A 22,428-nucleotide genomic window follows, 5' to 3' on the forward strand; every position below is an offset into this window, starting at 1 on the left:
GCAAATCAAAACTACAATGAGAAAACTACCATCTCACCCCAACAAGGCTGGCATTAATCCAAAAAACACAAAATAATAAATGTTGGAGAGGTTGTGGAGAGACTGGAACACTCACACACTGCTGGTAGGAATGTAAAATGGTACAACCACTTTGGAAATCGATTTGGTGCTTTCTTAAAAAGCTAGAAATAGAACTACCATACCATCCAGCAATCCCACTCCTTGGAATACATCCTAGAGAAATAAGAGCCTTCACACGAACAGATACATGCACGCCCCTGTTCATTGCAGCACTGTTTACGACAGCAAAAAGATGGAAGGAAACAAGGTGCCTGAGAACGGATGAATGGATAAATAAATTATGGTATATTCACACAATGGAGTGCTACACAACGTTTAAGAACAACGATGAATCCGTGAAACATCTTGTAACATGGAGGAATCTGGATGACATTATGCTCAGTGAAATTAGTCAGTTGCAAAAGGACAAATATTGTATGAGATCACTATTCTAAGAACTCAAGAAAAAGCTTAAACACTGAAGAAAATATTCTTTGATGGTTACTAGGGCGGGGAGGGAGGAAGAGGGGTATTCACTAGAAAGTAGACAAGAATTATTTTAGGCGAAGAGGAAGACAACACACAATACAGGAAAGGTCGGCACAGCTGGACTAAACCAAAAGCAAAGAAATTTCCTGAATACAGCCGAATGCTTAGAAGGCCAGAGTAGCAGGGGCAGGTGTCTGGGGACCATGGCTTCAGGGGACATCTAGGTCAATTGGCATAACAAAATGTATTAAGAAAATATTCTGCAAACACTTTGACAAGTGGTGTCTGGGGTCTTAAACTATAGTAAGTGGCCATCTAAGATATATCAATTGGTCTCAACCCACCTGGAGCAAAGGAGAATGAAGGACACCAAAGACACAAGTAACTATGAGCCCAAGAGACAGAAAGGGCCACATAAACCAGAGACTACATCAGCCTGAGACCAGAAGAGCCATATGGTGCCTGGCTACAACCAAAGACTGCCCTGACAGGGAACACAACAGAGAATCACTGATGGAGCAGACATCAAATTCTCGTAAACACCAGACTTAATGGTCTGACTGAGACTAGAAGGGCCCCGGAGGTCATGGTCCTCAGACCTTCTGTTAGCCCAAGACTTGTACCATTCCCAAAGGCAACTCTTCAGACAGGGATTGGAGGAGACTATAAAACAGAAGGAAACCCTGGTGGCATAGTGGTTAAATTGCTATGGCTGCTTACCAAAGGGTCAGCAGTTCGAATCCGCCAGGCACTCCTGGGAAACTCTAAATAAAACAGAAAATGATACTGGTGAGGAGTGAGCTTCTTGGCTCAAGTAGACACATGAGACTATGTGGGCATCTCCCGTTTGGAGGTGAGATGAGAAGGCAGAGTAGGACGGGAGCTGGCTGAATGGATACGGGGAATTCAGGGTGGAGAGGAAGAGTGAGCTGTCCCACTAAGGGGAGAGCAGCTAGGAGTACATAGCAACGTGTGTAAGTTTTTGTATGAGAGACTGGCTTGATTTGTAAACTTTCACTTAAAGCACAATAAGTAAATCTAAACGGCATATGGAATTTCCTTTGAGGGAAGGTTTAGAATTACAAACTGAATTTCTTTAGTTGATGCAATGCTATTCAGGTTTTCTACATTTTCTTAAAATTAGGTAACAGGTGTCTTTCAAAGAATTTGTCTACCTTCTCTAAATTATCAAATTCATTGATATAAAATTGTTCATCAGATTCTATTAGCCTTTTAGTTTGTGAAGGATTTGTAGTGATGTCCCCTTTTATTCTTTTTTTTTTAATTATGGCAAGTGTATATACAAAAAAGTTTGCCTTTTCAACATTTTTTACATGTACAATTCTGTGACATTAATTACATGTATCATGTTGTACAACCATCACCACTACTTGTTTTCAAAATTTTTCATCATCCTTTTATTCTTGATCCTAATAATTTGTGTCTTCTTACTTTTTCTGTTCCTCAGTCCAGGGAAGGTTATTGATTCTATTGATTTTTTTCACTGAACCAGTTTTGGGTTTAATTTGTTTTCTCTGTTGCATGCTGTTTGCTATTTCATTAACTCCTGCTTTTTATTATTGCCTTCTTTCTACTTATTTTGAGTCTATTTTCTCTTTTTAGATTTTTAAGGTAGAAACTCAGACCATTGATTTTAGACCATTCTTCGTTCCTAATATAAGACTTTAATTTCTGTTTACACGTTCATTTATCTGTATCTCTCAAATGTTGATGTTTTGATTTTCATCCAGCTTAAAATTTTTCCTCCTTCCTTCATAATTTTGTCTTTGAAATTTAAATTTCTATTTAAAAGTGTATTGTTTGATGTTTATTTTAGGATTAATAATAAATAATATCTTCAATTTTTTTTTCAATTATTTATAATTTATTTCCATTGTGATCCATTTGTTTAAAGGCCCAGCATGGGTATAGCTTGAGAGTATTCCATCCAGACTTGGAAAGAATGTATATTCAGCTGTTGTTGGGTGGAGGGTTCTATAAATGTTTATTAGATAAAATTTGCTGATAGTGATATTCAAGGCTTCTGTGTCCTTACTGATTTCATGTCTACTTTTTTGTCAATTCTGAGAAAGGAGTCTTGAAATTCCAAGTATAATTGTGAATTTATTTCTTCTTTCAATTCTGTCACCTTTTACTTCATGTATTTTGAAGCTCTGTTACATACTGTTAGAAAATTGATCCAATTATTATTATGAAATGTCCCTCTTTATCCCTACTACCATGGCTTGATCTGAAATCTACTTTACCTAATGTTTATATAGGCACCCCTACTTTCTTATAGTATATTGCAAGCTTTATTTTCCATCCTTTTATTTTTAACCTTTGTTTTTATATTTAAAGTGGATTTCTTACAGATAGCATCTAGTTGTGTCTCTCATTTTTACCCATTCTGGCAATATATGCATTTTAATTGACACATTTAGACCATATACATTTAAAATAATTATAGATATGGCTGGGTTTAAATCTATCATCTTGCTTTTTCAGTTTGTCCCATCTGTTCTTTGTTCTCTTTTTCCTCTTTTTCTATCTTTTTTTTTAAAAAAATAAGATTTTATGGTGCTTTTGGTGAAGGTTTAGACAGCAGTTTAGGTTCCCATTCAACAATTTCTGCACAATTTGTTCAGCGACATTGGTTACATTCTTCACAATGGGTGACATTCTCATTGTTTTTGCTCTGGTTATTCCGTTCCATTGATCTAGTTTCCCTGCCTCCTTACATTCTCATTTTTGTTTTAAAGGATGCCTTTGTTTTTTTCATTTGATTGTTTTAATTGTACTTTAGATAAAGGTTTACAGAGCAAACTTGTTTCTCATTAAACATTTAATATACATATTGTTTTGTGACTTTGGTTGCCAACCCCACGACATGTCAACACTCTTCCCTTCTGGACCTTAGGTTCCCCATTACCAACTTTCCTGTCCCCTCCTGTCTTCTCCTTTTTGCCCCTGAGCTGGTGTGCCCATTTAGTCTCAGTTTGTTTTATGGGCCTGTCTAATCTTTGGCTGAAGGGTGAACCTCAGGAGTGGCTTCATTACTGAGTGGCTTCGTTACTTAGCTATAAAGGCATCCAGGGGCTGTACTGTCAGGGTTTCTCCAGTCTCTGTCAGATCAGTGAGTCTGGCTTTTTTTGTTTTTTGTATTCTAAATGAAGGCTTACAGAACAAACTAGCTTCTCACGTTTGTTTTATGACATTAATTAACAACCCCACAACATGTCAACACTCCCCCTTCTGAAATTTTGGTTCGCTATTGCCAGCTTACCTGTCTCCTCCTGCCTTCTAGTCCTTGCCCCTGGGCGGGTGTGCCCCTTTAGTCTATTTTGTTTTATAGGCCTGTCTAATCTTTGGCTGAAGGGTGAACCTCGGGAATGACTTTGTTACTGAGTTAAAAGGGTGTCTGAGGGCCATACTCTCAGGATTTCTCCAGTCTCTGTCAGGCCAGTAAGTCTGGTCTTTTTTTGTGAGTTAGAATTTTGTCTACATTTTTCTCCAGCTCTGTCCAGGACCATCTATTGTGATCCCTGTCAGAGCAGTCAGTGGTGGTAGCCAGGCACCATCTAGTTGTACTGGACCCAGTCTGCTGGAGGCCATGGTAGATGTGGTCTATTAGTCCTTTGGACTAATTTTTCCCTTGTATCTTCAGTTTTCTTCATTCTCCGTTGCTCCCAAAGAGTTGAGACCAGTAGAGTATCTTAGATGGCCACCCACAAGCTTTTAAGACCCCAGGCACTACTCACCAAAGTAGAATGTAAAATATTTTCTTTATAAACTATGTTATGCTTGTTGAGCTAGATGTTCCCTGAGACGATGGTTCCCACAGCCCTCAGCCCAGCAGTTCAGTTCCTCAGGGAGATTGGATGTGTCTATGGAGCTTCCATGACCTTGTCTTGTACATGTTGTGCTGGCTTCCCCAGTACTGTGTACTGTCTTCAAAAAAAAAACCAAACCCAGTGCCGATGAGTCAATTTCAACTCATAGCGACCCTATAGGACAGAGTAGAACTGCCCCATAGTGTTTCCAAGGAGTGCCTGGCAGATTCAAACTGCCGACCCTTTGGTTAGCAGCTGTAGCACTTAACCACTACACCGCCAGGATTCCCTGTGTACTATCTTACCCTTCACCAAAGTTTTCACTTATATTGTCTATTTAGTGTTTTTCCATCCCTACCGCTCCCCTCCCTCGTAACCATCAAAGATTGTTTCTTTTTGTGTGTAAACCTTTTCATAAGTTTTTACAGTAGTGGTCTCATACAATATTTGTCCTTTTGTGATTGACTTATTTCACTCAGCATAATGCCCTCCAGATTCATCCATATTAAGATGCTTCACAGATTCATCGTTGTTCTTTATTGTTGTGTAATACTCCATTGTGTGTATGTATCACAGCTTGTTTATCCATTCATCTATTGACAGGCATCTATAAACCTAATCCTTTCTGACTGGTGTCTTATAAGGGGAGTACAGACACAAAGAGACAAACACACAGCGGTTAAGACACCATGTAAGAATCATTAAGAACACCAAAAAATCCCTGAGCTACAGATGCTGAAAGAGACGAGAATTTTCCCAGAGAGCCCAGCCCTGCCAACATCCAGAGTTTAGACTCCTAACCTCCAAAAGTATGAGACAATAAATTCCTGTTCTTTAAAGCCACCCACTTATAGTGTTTTTGTTATACCAGCATAGGAAACTAAGATACATGCTAAGATAATAGCTACACCTCACAGAGTTTGTTGATTGATAGCTGAAGAGATGGCATATCAAAACATAATATAAAAGTATTTTACATTTTTTTCCCTGTGGTGTTCAAAGCAATGTTCTGGCATAAAGTAGAGGTTTATTAAATATTAATGACCTACTGTCATGCCATTAGGCCAAACCCTATTTTGCCTCCTTTTTTCTTTTTTTAGGTGACGATCTCACATTGGTTTCCCAAACAGTAGCAGAGTCTGAGCTGTCTGTAACATCTGCCAGCTACCTCAAGGCTTCTGTGAGGCTTTCTTTGACCTCGCTCCCATACCGTGGTAACTTCTCTTTGCTTTCAGTGCAGAGAGTATCTCTCTAATTTAGTATCTTATCACACTTTATTCCAAATGTTTGTTGATGTTGGCAAATCTGCTGTAAAAGACCTCTTTAAAGTGTTAAACAGCAAAGATGTCACTTTGGTGATTAAGGTGCACCTTACCCAAGCAATGGTATTTTCAGTTGCCTCTTATACATTGAAAAGCTGGACAATGAAAAAGGAAGACCAAAAAAATGATGCATTTGAATTGTAGTGTTGGCAAAAAATATTGAATAGACCATGAACTGCCAGAAGAACGAACAAGTCTGTCTTGGAAGGAGTACAGCCAGAGTACTCCTTCCAAGGGAGCATGGAGAGGCTTTGCCTGGCTTACTTTGCATGTTACTTTGGTAGAGGGTCAGCAAAAAAGAATACCCTGGATGAAATGGATTGACACATGGTTGCAACAATGGGTTCAAGCATAGCAACAATTTTGATGATGGAGCAGGACCCAGCAAACTTTTGTTCCCTTATAGTTATACATAAAGTCAACATGAATTGGAAGCAACTCGATGGCACCTAACAACAGTACAGTGTCTGGCACATAGAAGAAACTCAATAAATATGTATTAAAGGAATGATTGTCACCTATGACTGACTTTAAGTGAGTCACTTTTTTGTTATCCTCTTAGTTTCCTCAATAAAATAAAATTTTACAGAAACGTTGTGTTGATGAAATAATAAATGTGAAAAAGATTTATAGATTAAAAACAGATTTTGATGTGATGTGTATATTCTTTGCTTGGCTGGCCTTACTCATCTTTTCCAGTCAAATTCATCTTAATGCTTCAAGGTAGCTCTGTCCAATAGAAACACAAGCCACATACGTAATTTAAAAAATTTTAGTAGCCACATTAAAGGGGTGAAATTAATTCCAATAATGCATTTTACTTAATATAACCAAAATACTGCTAATGAGGTATTTTACATTTTTTAAATCAAATCTTCTAAATCTGGTGTGCATTTTACACTTAAAGCAAATCACAATTCGGTCTAGCTACATTTCGAGAGCTCAGGAGCCATATACGGCTAGTGGCTCCCGTATTGGACAAGGCAGCTTCAAGGTCTATTTCAGATATTGGTGCTTCAGCGAAATCAACCTCATTCAGAATTAACGAATTTTCTCAATCTCAAGCCCCTTTCCTCGGTATCTGGAAGCCTTGCATTATGGTTTGTAGTGTTTCATCTCCATACTAGAAGGTAAGCGCCTTGAGGAATTCCAGACTGTTTTGTGAAATCCGTCTCACAGCTACCGTCCGACCTATAAAGCCGGCGGTTATTACATGTCGAAGTAATTAATGAACAGCGGCGGGAGGTGGAGCGGCGGGTGGGGAGCCGGAGAGCGGCGGCGCCAGGCCGCGATCCGCCTCGGCACGTGTGGCAGAGCGCGCCGCACGCTTCGGCCTGCAGGGTCCCCGGGGCGGCAGACGCCAGGGACCCGGGGCTCGGCCGGCCCGGGCTGCGCTCGGCTCTCTCCGGGGTGCCGGACCCAGGACTCGACCCCGCGGCCCCCTCTCTCCTCCCCTCCCCTCCCCCTCCCACCCCCGCCGCCCCCGCCGCCGCCGCCGCAGCCGCCGCCACCGCCGCTGAGCCCCGGAAGCGGGCGGGGATTTCCTGTGCCCGCCCCGCCCGCGCCCGCCCGCCCGCCGGCCCGCCGCTGTCTCCGCCCGTCGCTGGCTCCTCGGGCTGTCGGCTCCGAAACGCGAGCGAAGGGCGGAGGGGAGGGGCAGGCGGCACCCGGGAGGGAGGCACCGGGCCGCGGGCCAAGCCGACCGGGGGTGAGTGGGGCCGGGCCCAGGGAGCCGCGGCTGGAGGGAGGGACGCGTGGCTTCCTAGGGCGGCGGGTGGGGGCCGGTCACCTATGGGTGGGGGGGTGGGGATCGATGCGGCCTCCGGGTCGCTGTCTTTCTCCAGGGGTCGGCCCCAATGACATTCTATCCCCGACCCTCGCCCTGTCTACCCGGTCCCCATCAGCACTGTCAGGCCCGCGGGTTCCCCTGCTGTCATTCCCACACAGGTTACCCCACTTGTTATTGCCCCAGTTCACTGGAAACCTGTTTTCTGACCTCACTTCCCCTGTTCCAGTTTAACGCACTCGGATTCTTGAAATCTGATCCTCTCCAGGGGCACTGTGACAAGAAGGGGGAAGAGGCAACATTATCCTGGAGCTGGCTCCTGCCCTGCCCACGCCCAACCCTGGGCAGGGGCCAGAGATCCCTGAGCCCTACACGTCCCCATGCCCTTGGGCTGCACACTTCGATGACATGGCCCTTTCTCCGTCCAGCAGCACTCGCTGCAAAAGCTTCCTTCTGCAGGTGCCTTGCCACCCAGATATGTGAGGAAAAGGGGGAGATGGAAGTCCTAGAACCCAAGCCCCAGTAGGCATAAGATCATCATGGCACCAGGAGAAACCAGGTTAGGGCTTGCTGCCCAGGTGCTGGCTCTGACACAGTGAACACCTTAAAAAATGCAGTCCAAGGATAGGAACCCTCCCCATGCTTTGCTGAGGTTTTGCCATCACATCTACAGGTTGTCTGTCAGCAGTCAACAAAGGCTCACAGCTGGCCCAGTGGGCTCTAAGAGGCATCTCATCAAGAGACTTTGCTGTTGGGGGACATGGAGAAGTGGGTTTGAGACTGGTGTCTAGAATTTAGCAAGAAGTAAAGCCCTGGAAGAGGATTTGCCAAGGGAGCTAGGAAACAACGAAGACCTTGGAGGAAGAGGGGAAATCACTGTCTTATGTGGTAAAAGTGAAGAGAATACAGGGGATGGAGTTCAGTAAAGCCCTTGTAGAGGAGCTAAACCAAAAAAAAAAAAAAAACCCACTGCCGTCGCGTCGATTCCAACTCATAGCGACCCTATGGGATAGAGAGAACTGCCCCATAGAGTTTCCAAGGAGTGCCTGGCGGATTTGAACTGCTGACCTCTTGGTTAGCAGCTGCAGCACTTAACCACTACGCCACCAGGATTTCCAGAGGAGCTAAAAAAGAGCTAAAATGGAAATTTCTCTTTTGGTTTATCAGAATTTTTATTTTCTCATGAGAAGTGTCTGAAAAGGAGACTTCTCCTAAACTGGGAGTCAGTCCAGGATGCTCCCATGAGGCCCCGATGTGTTTCTGGACTTCTGAGATGAAAGGGGAATTTGTTCTTCCTGTGCATGGGCTTAGGGGTCCCACTTCTCTTCCCCTTCCTTTGTCATGGACAGATATGGAAGAAAATAAATGATTGTGATATTTGTTGTTACCTACCCTGGCCTTCAGGGTTCTTAAAAACGTTATTCGATAGATGTCTTTTCAGGAGTGGGCCAGAATAGTTACCAAGGTTCTGACCTGTTCTTGGAAGCTTTTCAGTGGCTCTGACTGCTTGGGTATTGAATGAGAATCACAGAAATACGATGTTGCTAAGCAAGAAAGGATTCTGTGCAGTCCCATAGACTATTTCTCTGCCACAAGGCAGGGAGGCCCTATCACAACACAAGTGGTACCTGTCCTGCTCTCACAGGACAGGGAAAGGAAGAGCTCACAACCTGGTCCTGACCACTGCAGGATTATTGTTAAACATTGTTTTTCAATCTGATCTAAATCTCTTCTCTTGCAATCCAAGTCCGTTTCTTCCGTTTGATCCACATAAAGATAGAAAACACCTCTCTTTTTATAGCGTCATTCATCAGCCTTCTTTAGGCAAGAGAAAATTGTCATCGTTTTTAACTTTTTCCCAACGGCCCTGTTTCCCATCCCTCTCTCTTCACTTTTGTTTCTTCCTCCAAACACACTCTGGCTTCTCCACACCCTTCTTTAAAATCCAATATAGTTTTCTACTGAGCCCTGACTCATGCCTGCCAAACAGGTTCATTCCTGAGTCTCAGATCACAGGGCCATTAATTCACCCCGGGATCATGTTAGCCCCACTGCTTCCTCTTTTTCCACCTCTGGTCCAAACCGTTTTGTTCATTTTTGCTTTTTCCTACTGAACATTAGCTCCTCACTGACCAGTAATTTCTTTTATCTATTAGAGTTGCTTCGGAGCATTATACCCACTTCGAAGACACTGGTCTTTCTACCATATTTACTGTCAGTTCTCATCAGAAACAGGTGATGTGTCTGTGAAGGCTTGTCCTACGTGAGGCACACTGGATTCAGACTCATCGAAGAGATGCATGCTCATTACATATGTAACCCTTTGCCAGGGACTTCTGCTTAGAGTAATAATTTCATTCTAATTGATGAGAATGTGATTTGTGACAGAGAATTTTATATGCAGTTATATCCATCTTTGTTTAGTACAGATCTGTATGCATTCCTGTTTTTTCAGTAGTAGAAATTAAATGGATAACTTTTTTAATTTCCAGAATTGTTCTTTTTTTTTTTTTTTTAATGAACTTCTTCCAACCTTAAGGAATACTCAGTTTCTACCACAAGGTCCCCAAAATAACAGTTAGTGACTTCGCTATGTAGCACCTGGCCAATTTCTTAGTTCCTCCAAGAAGTCTGGTGTCAGGCTCAATTGATTAGGACACATCAAGCTTTTAAAGTTCATCTTCCATCAGGCTCCTTCTATCCAGTTTCATCTTTTATTTCTGGGGCTGTTCTCCGTAACTGCCTTAGGAATATCATCCCATTCCATTTTCATGGCCACAGCTGATATGACTTTGTTCCAGGTCACAATTTGGGTTTGCAGCCAAAATGCTTTCAGAACAGACAGCAGCCCTGGGGGCCGGATGGGAGTCCATGAATGTCCAGCTAGATGGAGCAGAGCCCCAGGTGGAAAGGAGACGCCAGGAAGAGGGGCCATGGAGAACATCTCCAGGGCCACTGGAACACCTGTGCTGTGACCTTGAAGAGGAGCAGCAGTCTCTTCAGGAGAAGGGTGAGAGCCCATGGGTATTATGGGAAGCACAGTACAGAGTCATCCCTTAATCTCTGTTCAAAAGGTAGAGTTAAGAATCTCCAAATTGCCAAGGACCAAACAATATAAGCAATACCAGGACCAAGCAGGTCTTCCTGGTCTCAGGAACAGAAGGAGCTTCAGGATTCTGTAAACCATGTGACTGGACTTTTCTCTGCTCCTAGCACAATCCCTCCCTCCATATAAGCCAAGCACTCAGGTTAGTGGGTAGTGAATGTGGAAGATGAGGAAGTGACAGCAACACTGGTTGGAGGTACTCACCCAGTAAGATGTACTTTACTAGATGAAAATCACATTCAAATAATATAAATTCAAATCATAACTGGGCTAGTAGAGATGGATGACATAAAAACTACTAAAAGCCACCCAATACCCTTACAGAACGTTTTGAGTGAAGGCCTCTTCATCCACATTTATATGTTTCAATGTTAACTACAGACGAAGATACAGGAGAAGATGGGACCTTTAAACTCCTCTAAAACGGGCCCCCAGATCTCACTGGGAAAGAGTGCTGGTTCTCTAATGGTTCCTGTCTCCCTCATCAGCTCAGTCAGCTCCTTGGGTTCCTGCCATTCCCCAGGAGGGAAGCACTGGAGACTGGGAGATGGCAGCTGCACTGCTGGCAGCTGGATCACAGGTGGGCTGTGCTTCCCTGGGCCTCTCCTAGGGCCTCATCACTGCTGCCTTTCTATACCTTTATAATCGCCCCATTTGTTTATGTCACATGATCACTAATGGTGTGCTCATCTAAAAACTGAGCAGATTCTATCCCTGCCTTGGGCAACATACGTTTGCAAAGAAGAATGGAGGCATAGCAAGAAGAGGGGAATTCCTTGGAGATAAGGGGTTGTTAATGGATGGCTGTGCTAGCCTCAGGGGGATTTTCAGAACAATTAATTCCTTTAAGAAATGAATCTAGAAAGAATAGGAAAAGAGGACCTGAGAAAGGCTTGGAAGAACATTGAGTGGACAGGATTGGGTGGATGATGGAGCAGAGGTGAAGAGGGGCAGAGCTAGAGAGGGAAAATGGCTTTAGATTCAGAAGGCAATAAGAGAGCCATGGGAAGATGATAATAATAGCGACACTCCCAGAGTATTTACCATGTGTGCTGTTCTCTGAATACTTTTACATATACAAATTTATTTAATCCTGAGAGCAACCTGATTATCCCCATTTTACAAATGAGAACATTGGGGCAGGGAGAGATTAAGGTACTTTTGTAAGGTCATACTCCTAGTAAGTGGCAGATCTAGGAGTCATTTGGCTCCAGAATCTGGGTTCCTACACACTATACTATGCTGCCTCGAAAGATGAGGATGCTGTTTCAAAAGATAAGGATACGGCATGGCAGGTGATGCAAGAAAGAATATTTTATCTATATCATTTCGTGCTGATAGAAAGGGAAAGGTCACGTAGAGGAGGGAGGAGACGGTACAGAATTTCTGCAGTGAAAAGAATAAGGCAGGTGAGAAGAGACTGGGCAGACACCTATAATAGGTAAATTGAGGCAGCTGTGAGTTAGCAGTGCCTCTGACTGCTCATGGTTCCACACAGGAAACTCCCCTAGAGACATTACCTTCACTCATTCCCTGATGATCTACCTCATCCCCTCTTCATTTCCCCTTTACCCAAACAATGTGCCCTACCCAGGGACCTCTGGATGATTAGTTCCTTTCCTAGGTCCTCTCCTGCCCCCTCTCCTCTACCACCTCAGCCTTTTATCCTGAGGTCACATTTTCCTTAGGGAACAGCTGCTGACAGAAGATGCCACATTTTGTTTCAGGGCCTGGTAACCATTAAGGATGTGTCGCTGTGCTTCTCTCAGGAGGAGTGGCGGAGCCTGGACCCCTCTCAGACAGACTTTTATGGAGAATATGTCATGCAGGAAAACTGTGGGATAGTGGTCTCTCTGAGTAAGCATGACCTTCCCCAGCCACTAAAAGATTGTACTCTGGGAGGATGGAGTCATCTGCCCCAGGGCTGTTGGATAGTGTCTGTCTAGGGTTTTTTCCTTGGCAGGATATCTAGGCTCCCATCAGAGAAAGAATATTGGAGCTAATCCAAAAAGAGTGGAAGTGAAGTGTCTTTAAAAAAAAAAAAAAAAAGCAAAATAATTCTGAATCGTAGAGAAAGAACTTTAGGTTATTCTTGGTTGGGAATTGGGAGGTTCTTACAAAGCAGGGAAAGGGACATCTGAGGTCAGACTCAGTGGGGAGGAAAATGTGAATTTCTAGGGTAGGAGAAAAAGAGGGACTTAACTGAAATGAGACAGTGGAGAAGAGGGGAGGGGAAAAAAAAAAAAAGCCTGTATCTGATCCTCTTTTATCTAAAATTCCAAGGAATAATCTAGGAGACAGCTATTTTTCAGAAATATAAAATTACTGTTGAACTAATTGACATCTGTATTTTTCTTTTCTATGGACAGGATTTCCAATTCCCAAACTGGACATGCTTTCTCAACTAGAAGGCGGGGAAGAACAGTGGGTCCCTGATCCCCAAGACTTGGAGGACAGGGACATCCTAAGGGTTACATATACAGGTGAGGACTTAGAATAAATTTCCAGCCACTGCCCTCACTCCTCTCAGGATGCCATCAATATGTGTCCCTCTAATCCCTCTGCAACCTCAGAGAGTTATAAAGTTGAAAAGTTTAGAGAATTTTTTCCTCAAAAACAAGGCAGGGTAGCAGAATGGTTTAGAGGGCAGGGTCTAGTGCCAGACTTTCTGGATTTGAATTCTGAACCATAGCAGTTGTTGTCGTTAGGTGCCATCGAGTCAGTTCCAACTCATAGTAACCCTATGTACAACAGGAGGAAACACTGCCCAGTCCTGTGCCATCCTCACAATCATCGTTATGCAGGAGCCCATCATTGCAGCCACTGTGTCAGTCTATCTTGTTGAGGGTCTTCCTCTTTTTTGCTGACCCTCTACTTTACCAAGCATGATGTCCTTCTCCAGGGACTGATCCCACTTGATAACCTGTCCAAAGTATGTGAGACATAGTCTTGCCATCCTTGCTTCTGAAGAGCATTCTGGTTGTACTTCTTCCAAGAGAGATTTGTTCATTCTTTTGGCAGTCCATGGTATGTTCAGTATTCTTCACCAACACCACAATTCAAAGGCATCAGTTCTTCAGTCTTCCTTATTCCTTGTCCAGCTGTCACATGCATATGAGGCAATTGAAAACACCATGGCTTGGGTCAGGCACACCTAAGTCTTCAAGGTGACATCTTTGCTTTTTCAACACTTTAGAGAAGTCTTTTGCAGCCAATTTGCCCAACACAATGTGTCTTTTGATTTCTTGACTGCTGCTTCCATGGCTGTTGATTGTGGATCCAAGTAAAATGAAATCCTTGACAACTTCCATCTTTTCTCCATTTATCGTGATGTTGCTCATTGGTCCAGTTGTGAGGATTTTTGTTTTCTTTATGTTGAGGTGCAATCCATACTGAAGGCTGTGGTCTTTGATCTTCATCAGTAAGTGCTTCAAGTCTTCTTCACTTTCAGCAATCAACATTGTGTCATCTCTATAATACAGGTTGTTAATGAGTCTTCCTCCAGTCTTGATGCCCCATTCTTTTTCATAGAGTCCAGCTTCTTGGATTATTTGCTAAGCATACAGATTGAATAGCTATGGTGAAAGGATACAGCCCTGACTCACACCTTTCCTGACTTGGAGCCATGCAGTATCCTCTTGTTCTGTTCAAATGACTGCCTCTTGATCTGTGTACAGGTTCCTCATGAGCACAATTAAGTGCTCTGGAATTCCCATTCTTCGCAATGTTGTCCATAATTTGTTATGATCCACACAGTCAGATGCCTTTGCAAAGTCAATAAAACGCAGGTAAACATCCTTCTGGTATTCTCTGCTTTCAGCCAGGATCCATCAGCAATGATATCCCTGGTTCCATGCCCTCTTCTGAATCTGGCTTGAATTTCGGGCAGTTCCCTGTTGATATACTGCTGCAGCCGCTTTTGGATGATCCTCAGCAAAATTTTACTTGCTTGTGATATTAATGTTCGATAATTTCCACGTTTGGGTGGATCACCTTTCTTGGGAATAGGCATAAATATGGATCTCTTCCAGTCGGCTGGCCAGGTAACTGTCTTCCAAAGTTCTTGGTATAGATGAGTGAGCACTTCCAGCGCTGCATCTGTTTGTTGAAATGTCTCAGTTGATACCCGTCAATTCCTGGAGCCTTGTCTTTCACCAGTGCCTTCAGTGTAGCTTGGACTTCTCCCTTCAGTACTAGCAGTTCCTGCTCATATGCTACCTCTTGAAATGGTTGAATGTCGACCACTTCTTTTTGGTAGAGTGACCCTGTGTATTCCTTTTATCTTCTTTTGATGCTTCCTGCATCATTTAACATTTTCCCCGTAGAATCCTTCACTATTGCAATTCGAGGCTTGAATTTTTCCTTCAGTTCTTTCAGCTTGAGAAATGCTGAGCGTGTTCTTCCCTTTTGATTTTCTATCTCCAGTTCTTTGCACGTCATTATAATACTTTACTTTGTCTTCTCAAGCCACTCTTTGAAACCTTCTGTTCAGCTCTTTTACTTCATCATTTCTTCCTTTTGCTTTAGCTATTCAACGTTCAAGATCTAGTTTCAGAGTCTCTTCTGACATCCATTTTGGGCTTTTCTTTCTTTCCTGTCTTTTTAATGACCTCTTGCTTTCTTCACGTGGGAGGTCCATGTGTATAGTTGCCATTTATGTTGACCATCTTTATTTCTTCATATGTAAATTATTGTGCAAATTAAGTACGTTAGCATATTAGAACACTAGCACCGTGCCAGGCACAAAATAAGCTCTCAGTAAATGTTAGTGGTGGTGATTGTTGTTCAGCCACCCACACAGCGTGGGATTTCCTTCTACAATGTCTCTCATATTGTTGACAGGTGGTCACCCAGCCTATGATGATCACAGCACATTCCTTAACCTTTTTCATGGCTCAGGCAGGTGATTAATAGTAATAAATAAATAACAATAGCATATACCATTCACCAAGTGGATACTAGGCAGCAAGCTATCTATCTATGCTACCTAATAAAAACCTTGAAAGAGAACTATTATTTTTCCCATTTTACAAAAGAAGAAATGGAGGCTTAAAGAAGCAGGAAAGCTGAGATTCACACTTGGGTGTCTGCCTCCTAAGCTGAGGCTTTTAACCTCTATACCAGTTGCACTGTCTTGTACATTCGAATCTGTTGTCTCAGCCCTTCTAGGTGTGGCTTGGCCTTGGCAGGCATCATATAGGCTCATCTGTGATTTGGGTCCTGGAGTGCTGTCTTGTGACTTCCCTCTTGGGGTTGATATTTTCCCTTCTCCACAGGAGATGGAAGTGAGCACGAGGGGGACACCCCTGAACTAGAAGCAGAACCTCCCAGAATGTTATCCAGTGTGTCTGAAGATACTGTTCTCTGGAATCCAGAACAGGATGAAAGCTGGGATTCCATGCCCAGGAGCTCCAGAGGAATGCTCCTGGGCCCACCTTTTCTTCAGGAAGATAGTTTCTCCAACCTTCTGTGTAACACAGAGATGGATTCCCTTTTGAGACCCCACACATGCCCTCAGTGTGGGAAACAGTTTGTGTGGGGCTCCCACCTTGCCAGGCACCAGCAAACCCACACTGGGGAGAGGCCCTACAGCTGCCTCAAGTGTGAGAAGAGCTTTGGGCGAAGACATCACCTGATTCGGCACCAGAAAACCCACCTACATGACAAGCCCAGCAGGTGCTCTGAGTGTGGCAAGAATTTCCGGTGCAACTCTCATCTGGCCAGCCACCAGAGAGTGCATGCAGAAGGCAGATCCTGCAAGCCTCCAGAGGCTGGGGAGAGCACTGGTGCTAGGAAACGGCAGCGCACCCCACCAGTGCCAAAGTGCCATGTGTGCACCGAGTGTGGGAAGAGCTTTGGCCGAAGGCACCACCTGGTGAGACACTGGCTGACCCACACTGGGGAGAAGCCCTTCCAGTGCCCTCGCTGTGAGAAGAGTTTTGGCCGCAAACATCACCTGGACAGGCACTTGCTGACCCACCAGGGACAAAGTCCCCGGAGTAGCTGGGACAGAGGGACATCTGTCTTTTGAAATTTGTTTCTCTGCAGCTGTGGTCAAACCCATCAGCCGGTGCTACCAGGAGTCTCTAGCAGGGCTGCCCCTCTCCTGCACCCCAATGGCCAGCATCTCTAGAAAAATGAGGTTCCAGCATTGGGCAGAGCATTTCTCACCAGTTCTGTGAGACACCACACAAAAACAGGGCTCTTTGGACAAAAATTTTTGGGAAACAGTACATACTTCATGGGCTGATATTTAGCCTGAGCCCATTTTCAAGTGTACGGTGGTACCAGCATTTTGTGGTTGAGGTCCATTTTGATTGGTTGGAGCCCATGCCATACCAGTTGTTAAATACTTTTGAGTATCACTCTTGTATACTATAGTATATTTTCTCTCTCTCTTTCACACACACGTATTAGTGTGGTACGTGCATTAGCATATTAAGGCTCTGAAAACTTCTGCAGTAGAGCAATCTGTTAAGCCTCTCAATGTGGTGTTTCCTAAATTGATTTGACCTCAGAACCCTTTCTGTTTCACATCCCACAGAACTGGTAACTCTATGAAGCACACCGTGGTGAACACTGTGGGTTAGAGAGTAATGAGGAAACAGGAGAAGAAAGAGATAGTGATCAGATGCCCAGAGCCCCCTTTATTTATCCAGATGAAAGGCAGGGGGCCAGACGTCATGGCAGTGTGGGTCAGTCACCTTTACCCCATCATCCATACAGACCTCCACACTCATACTACCCCCTGCTGAAAAATAGAATAGCCTTTCCACCCCCTTATACCTACCCACTTCATCCTGCTCATACATATATCCAGCTGAAAAATCACACTACATGCTTAGAGATGAACCTTATACACCCCCAAGTAACCCAGGCCCACACAGAAAAAAAAAACTTTATCCCCTTGAACAGACCACCCCGCCCCCGCCCGTCCTCTTGACTTTTTATGTGTCTATGTGTACCTGTGTGCAGGGTCTTTGAAGAGAGCATGCTACGTACAAATTGTACAAGCTAGGTTTCCTGAGGGCTGTGTTGTGGGGATGAGTGTAGTGGGGCTGTATGGGGTTTTTCTGTTTGAGATAGGAAATAATCCGAGTGACTATGGGAGCCCTAGTGGAAAGGACTAAGTGATGGGTTAAGTTGTGGGAATTGAAGTATAAACCTTTACCCACCATCACTGAGATCAAGACATAACTGTGGATACATATGCCTGGGTCTGAATCTCTGGACCACAGATTGTTTTGGGAGGGGAGGAGAGAGAAAGACCTTCAGTGAAGTGAGTTGTTTCCTGTTGATTTCCAGTAAGCTCTGTGCTGAGTGGGCTGTTTTATGTAAGTGTTGGGCAGTCAGGGCAGGGATTATGGTACTTGCAAGTTGTCATGACTCTTGTTGGACTTGGATTGCCTAGTCAAAGGGGCAGAATCATTCTTGAGGATCTTATTCTCCCAGAAACAAGACTTTAGGGGTAATGGCTGTGGCTTAGCTTTTCAGTTGATACAGAGTAATAAGCTCTCCGGTTGCTTTTTCTCCCAGTTCTAGAAAGGTGTTCACACCAAGACTCTTAACTCCAGGATTCACATAAGTATTCTAGCATCTGTCAGTTGACGAGTTGGTCATTGTTTCTCTATTGATGATTGTGTTAATACCAATCTTAAAAATAACTTATCTTGTATGTAGAGCAGTTTGGGGTTAGGGAGGGAGAGGAACAAAGAGGATGAAAATGGGGTGGTTTCTCTTTGATGCTTAGATTCTGGTTTTTCCCTGACACTTCTCAATCACAATTGGTGGAATTAACCAGAGAGATAAGAGGAGGTGAGTTGCAACCATCTTGTTCAATGACAGTTCCATTTGCATAGAAAAACCTGGGTAAATCACAATTCCTTAGAGTCCTGAACTCAAATGGAGCTGAAAATAGGGTCATTTTGCTGACTAGGCCTATTAGAATGGATGTGACTTGGGCAGCCCTGCCTCCACCTCCCATATGTTGCTCAGAGCATCCTCCCTTCTTTGCCTGGAATGCTCTTCTTTACTTATGTTCTTAGGAACAGAGCAAAATGACCAGCAAGATGGCAGGCCTTGCCCTAGGTCCTCAGAGACAGGAATATTTTTAGGATCAGTACTAGGATGCCCCAGGAAGTATAAGGTATTGGGTTCCAGTGGTGAAAGTAGACTATGCCATTTCCTTTACCCTCCCACTTTGCCTCAGTCTTTAATACATACCAGCTGTATATAAGCAATGGTTCAGACCTGTTTTGGATCACAGACCCTTTTAAAAATCTGATAAAAACCAGAGCCTGTCCATGGAATTGCTGAACTGGGGCCAAAGAAGGGGAGTTACCCTGAAGGAATATGGTCATTTCATATTTGTGTTAAGAATTACAGGAGAAGGATCACTAAATATTATAAGGACTAAGATACCAGAAGGTGAGGATAGGGTTTGGTCTTCAATGACTAGAAGGGTATTGCTTACATTCTACTGTATGTTTTAAAAATATCTAATGTGCAGAGAAATACAGCTCTTCACCAGTCATGTTTTAAGGACTTGTGGAAGATGACATTCCTTACTATCAGAAGAGCACTATATTGGGTTCTTCTGGACCAGAGGCATGACATCTTACCTCTTAGTCACCACTTGTTAGCCTCCACCTTTTATCTGTTTTAGTGATCATAAGGATAAAAAGTGAAGCCCCCAAAGCACAGGTGCAGTCATGACACCCAACAGAAAGGTCTCATGAAGTCTAAGGTCCTGCAGCAGAAGGGGCAACCCTTTGGGTCATTTCTCGTGTACCATTCTCTTCTCTACCTCAGTCCAACACCACCTCCCCTTGGACAAAAAATAAAGCAACAGACATCAGATGGGTGAACAGATTTGAATGATTTTTCCCACTCGGAATCAGCCTCAAACTCTCATCTTCATCCCAACTCCCTCTGCCACGCATCCTCTCTACCCCCTTTAAATGTGTTCACTCTGGGAAAAATGTATAACAGAGAAGTTCATCTTCAGACACCTGTCTCCTTTTTCCCTCTTGGTACCTCTGCTCTCTTCAGGGCCCAAGTATCCTCCCCTTTCCATCCCATCAAAGTATGCTGCAAAAAATCCTTGGTATAGGGGAACATAGCCCAAAGTGTTGACTTTTCCCAGGGCTATTTACGTTTTAAGCCTTACCTCTAATTGTGGGGAAAAAAAGCTTGCCCCTTATTAAAGCAAATCTGTGCCCTCAAAGGGGGCGGGCAGTAATGATTCAGTGGTAGAATTCTTACCTTCCATGCTGGAGACCTAGCCAGGCACCTCATGCACAGCCACCACCTTTCTGTCAGTGGAGGCTTGTGTGTTGCTGTAATGCTCAACAGGTATACATTGGAGCTTCCAGACTAAGAAGGACTAGGAAGAAAGACCTGGCAATCTACTTCAGAAAAAAAACAGCCATTGAGAACCTTATGGATCACAATGGTCTGATCCCATTGTGCATGGAGTCACCATGAGTCAGAGGTGACTAGAGGGCAGTTAACAGAAACAACATGCCTTCAGAGAGCTAACCCAACCAACCCAACCCACTGTCATCAACTGAACTCCGACTCATAACAACCCCATAGGGTTTTGAAGGCTGTGAATCTCTATGGAAGCACTCTGCCACATCTTTCTGCTGCAGAACCAAGGGTGGGTTCAAACCACCGATCTTTCATTTAGCAATCGATCACTTTAACCACTGCACCACCAGGGATCCTTTCAAAGAGCTAAAGGGCTGATAACCTGGGATAATATCCCTTCCTTTCTAGCACTCCTTCAGTCAAACCACTGTTGTCTATTTCCATCAAGGGTACGGCCAGTCCTGACTCAGCTCCAGAGGGTCCAGAAGGCAGGTTCTTTCCATCTCTATCCAGATGGGTGCAGTGGATGGGGGTAGGGCTGAGAAAATAACACCAAAAATGAAATCTATTCCCCTTGATCTCTTAAAAAAGCCTCAGCTGGTAAAATTTCCCTCTACTTCCCAGAAAGCTATGTTAGGCAACAGTGTTTCTTTTCTCAAAGTGGGACCAGCACCAGTAGCATCACTTAGAAATGTGTTAGAAATGAAAATTCTCAGGCCCTACCACGGACCTACTGAATTAGAAACTATGGGAGTGGAGCCAAGCAGTTACCCCCAGGATATGTGATGGATGCTAAAATTCGAGGACGACTGGCTAGGGAATTCAAATTCCATTAAAAGTGGTGTCCCTCACCCTCTTCAAATGAGTAGGGGGAGGGAATCTTCACATCCCTGTTGTCAGGTTTATTTTCTGCAGCCACGCTAGGCGTGTTACTCCTCGGTTCTGTTCCCCTTCCAGCCTCAAGATCTTCCCCAACTTTTCAGTCAAAGGACTCGGGTCAGTCACCAATTTCAGAAACTGTGGTGGGTCAACTACCAAGTTCCTTGGTTGGTTGGGGCTGGAGTTTTCCAAAATGGGTACTGAGGATGCTTGGATCCAGAAATCTGAAAGGACGGAAAGGAGCAGAGCCCCCAAAGAAGGGAAATGCAATGTTAAGCTGGCATCTGAGGAAGTGGTCCTCTTTGCTAGTTATCTAGTCCTCTGCCGGGCCTTCTAATAAGGTGCCCTGCACAGAGGCAGAAAGGCTAGCTGTGGCCAGGTTTTCCAACCTCACAATTGGATTAGAGACTAATATGAGAGCATGCAGGGGATTTCTAACCATGATTTGGCCTATCTTGTGGATCAGACCATCAATTACTCATATGCAAGATCAAGTTGAAACAAGAAAATTAGAATAAGTCCACAGGAGCCAAAGTACAACCTTGAGTATATCCCACCTGAATTTAGAGACTATCTCAAGAATACATGTGATACATTGAACACTAATGACCGAAGACCAGACAAGTTGTGGAATGACATAACAGACATCATACATGAAGAAAACAAGAGGTCATTGAAAAGACCAAAATTGATGTCAGAGGAGACTCTGAAACTTGCTCTTGAGCATCGAGTAGCTAAAGCAAAAGGAACAAATGATGAAGTCAAAGAGGTGAGCAGAAGATTTACAGGGCAGCTCGAGAAGACAGAGTAAACTATTATGATGACATGTGCAAAGAGCTGGAGAAAACGGAAGAACATGCTCAGCATTTCTCAAAGTGAAAGAACTAAAGAAAAAAATTCAAGCCTCAAGTTGCAATACTGAAGTATTCTACAGGGAAAATATTAAACGACACAGGAAGCATCAAAAGAAGATGGAAGGAATACATAGAGTCACTCTACCAAAAAGAATTGGTTGACATTCAACCATTTCAGAAGGTAAGATATGATCAGGAACCGATGGTACGGAAGGAAGAAGTCCAAGCTGCAGTGAAGACATTGGCAAAAAACAAGGCTCCAGGAATTGACAGAATATCAATTGAGATGTTTCAACTATAGGGTCACTATGAGTCGGAATCGACTCGATGGCAACGGGTTTTGTTTTGTTTTTTTAACAAACAGATGCAGCGCTGGGAAGTGCTTACTCACCCATGCCAAGAAATTTGGAAAACAGCTGCCTGGCCAACTGACTGGAAGAGATCCATATTTATGCCAATTCCCAGGAAAAGTGAGCCAACTGAATGTGGAAATTATTGAACAATATCATTAATATCACATGCAAACAAAATTTTGCTGAAGATCATTCAAAAGCGGCTGCAGCAATATATTGACAGGGAACTGCCAGAAATTCAAGCTGGATTTAGAAGAGGACGTGGAACCAGGGATATTATTGCTGATACCAGATGGATCCTGGCTGAAAGGAGAGAATACCAGAAAGATGTTTACCTGTGTTTTATTGACTATGCAAAGGCATTCAACTGTGTG

General features: G+C 43.7%; 2 protein-coding genes across 3 annotated transcripts in view; both read left to right on the top strand.

The window, feature by feature from the left end:
- Window positions 1-7,564, top strand: part of LOC100657503 (olfactory receptor 8S1-like) — a 21,462-nt gene extending 13,898 nt beyond the window's left edge. Inside the window, 1 exon segment of the mRNA XM_064285164.1 lies at window positions 6,904-7,564. Coding sequence (XP_064141234.1) covers window positions 6,904-7,564 — 661 coding nt within the window.
- ZNF641 (zinc finger protein 641) lies at window positions 7,314-19,463 on the top strand. Of its 2 annotated transcripts, XM_010596178.3 has the most exons (6): window positions 7,314-7,412; window positions 10,292-10,500; window positions 11,085-11,176; window positions 12,324-12,453; window positions 12,966-13,079; window positions 15,873-19,463. In XM_010596178.3, exons 2-6 carry the CDS (start codon window positions 10,317-10,319, stop codon window positions 16,625-16,627), a joined length of 1,275 nt encoding a protein of 424 aa, XP_010594480.1. In that variant the 5' UTR covers window positions 7,314-7,412; window positions 10,292-10,316; the 3' UTR covers window positions 16,628-19,463. The 2 variants fall into 2 exon arrangements, with proteins under 2 accessions (XP_010594480.1, XP_023411531.1); XM_023555763.2 differs by lacking the exons at window positions 11,085-11,176; window positions 12,324-12,453.
- Window positions 19,464-22,428: the final 2,965 nt, after the last annotated feature.

Source organism: Loxodonta africana, chromosome 4, assembly GCF_030014295.1.
Source record: "Loxodonta africana isolate mLoxAfr1 chromosome 4, mLoxAfr1.hap2, whole genome shotgun sequence".
NCBI classification, from domain to species: domain Eukaryota; kingdom Metazoa; phylum Chordata; class Mammalia; order Proboscidea; family Elephantidae; genus Loxodonta; species Loxodonta africana.